An 846-nucleotide genomic window follows, 5' to 3' on the forward strand; every position below is an offset into this window, starting at 1 on the left:
TGAGCACACTGTGATCGACATGATGTTATCTGGTATGTAGCAAAAACACGGCACCCGTGCCGGTTGATACACGCGCATCTATGTGACATTGGCGTTGCGCACCCTTGTGTCTTGCATTCGTCTCAGAGGTAATGAATGGTATGTGTGAGTGCAACACGCCTAAAGTGGTCTCTCTGCCTATACAAGATGGGGTGTCGTGATGGCGCATGTCATGTGTTTCTCACATTAGTCTCAGAGGTAATGAATGGTATGTGTGAGTGCAACACACCTAAAGTGGGCTCTCAGCCTATGAAACATGGGGTTTCGTGATGGCGCATGTCATGTTGATTGTTGTGAATGTTACCACGTGTTCTATACTCAATAGGCCAAGTGGGAGCTCGTACAATATATAGTAATGAACCCACAACGTTCGCCCAATACGGAACTATTCTTTCATGTCAGTGCTATTCAGTCATTCAGTGGCAGCTCACAATCCACTCTTTCGAACCGCTGGTTACCCAATGATAGGCGCGGAGGACATTCGTGAGAAGTACTTGTTGGCGTGCTACCAGCATCAATTCGACGCGGAGTCTGTCTCCGGCTTCCGTAACAAGCATCTCATGCACGGTGCCTACATCAACGAGAAGAATGGCGGGGCGCATCTGTACTATCTGGAGCAGTTAGTAGGCAGGGATGCGCAGTTCAGTGTGACAGGTAGGAGGTTTGATTAGGGGGTTGGTTGTATATGTAATGTTTCATATACGTAGCTTATGTACTATCTGGAGCAGTTAATAGGCAAGGATGTGCAGTTCAGTGAGACAGGTAGGGGGTTTGATTAGGGGGTTGGTTGTATATGTATGTTTCATA

General features: G+C 47.3%; 1 protein-coding gene across 1 annotated transcript; it reads left to right on the plus strand.

Annotated features, from left to right (window-relative positions):
* Positions 1-500: 500 nt before the first annotated feature.
* SARC_16437 (hypothetical protein) lies at positions 501-808 on the plus strand (the record flags this gene model as incomplete). Its single annotated transcript, XM_014289457.1, has 1 exon — positions 501-808. One exon carries the CDS (start codon positions 501-503, stop codon positions 708-710), a length of 210 nt encoding a protein of 69 aa, XP_014144932.1. The 3' UTR covers positions 711-808.
* Between the last annotated feature and the right edge of the window lie 38 nt (positions 809-846).

This window comes from Sphaeroforma arctica (assembly GCF_001186125.1).
Source record: "Sphaeroforma arctica JP610 unplaced genomic scaffold supercont1.8076, whole genome shotgun sequence".
Classification (NCBI taxonomy): Eukaryota; class Ichthyosporea; order Ichthyophonida; genus Sphaeroforma; species Sphaeroforma arctica.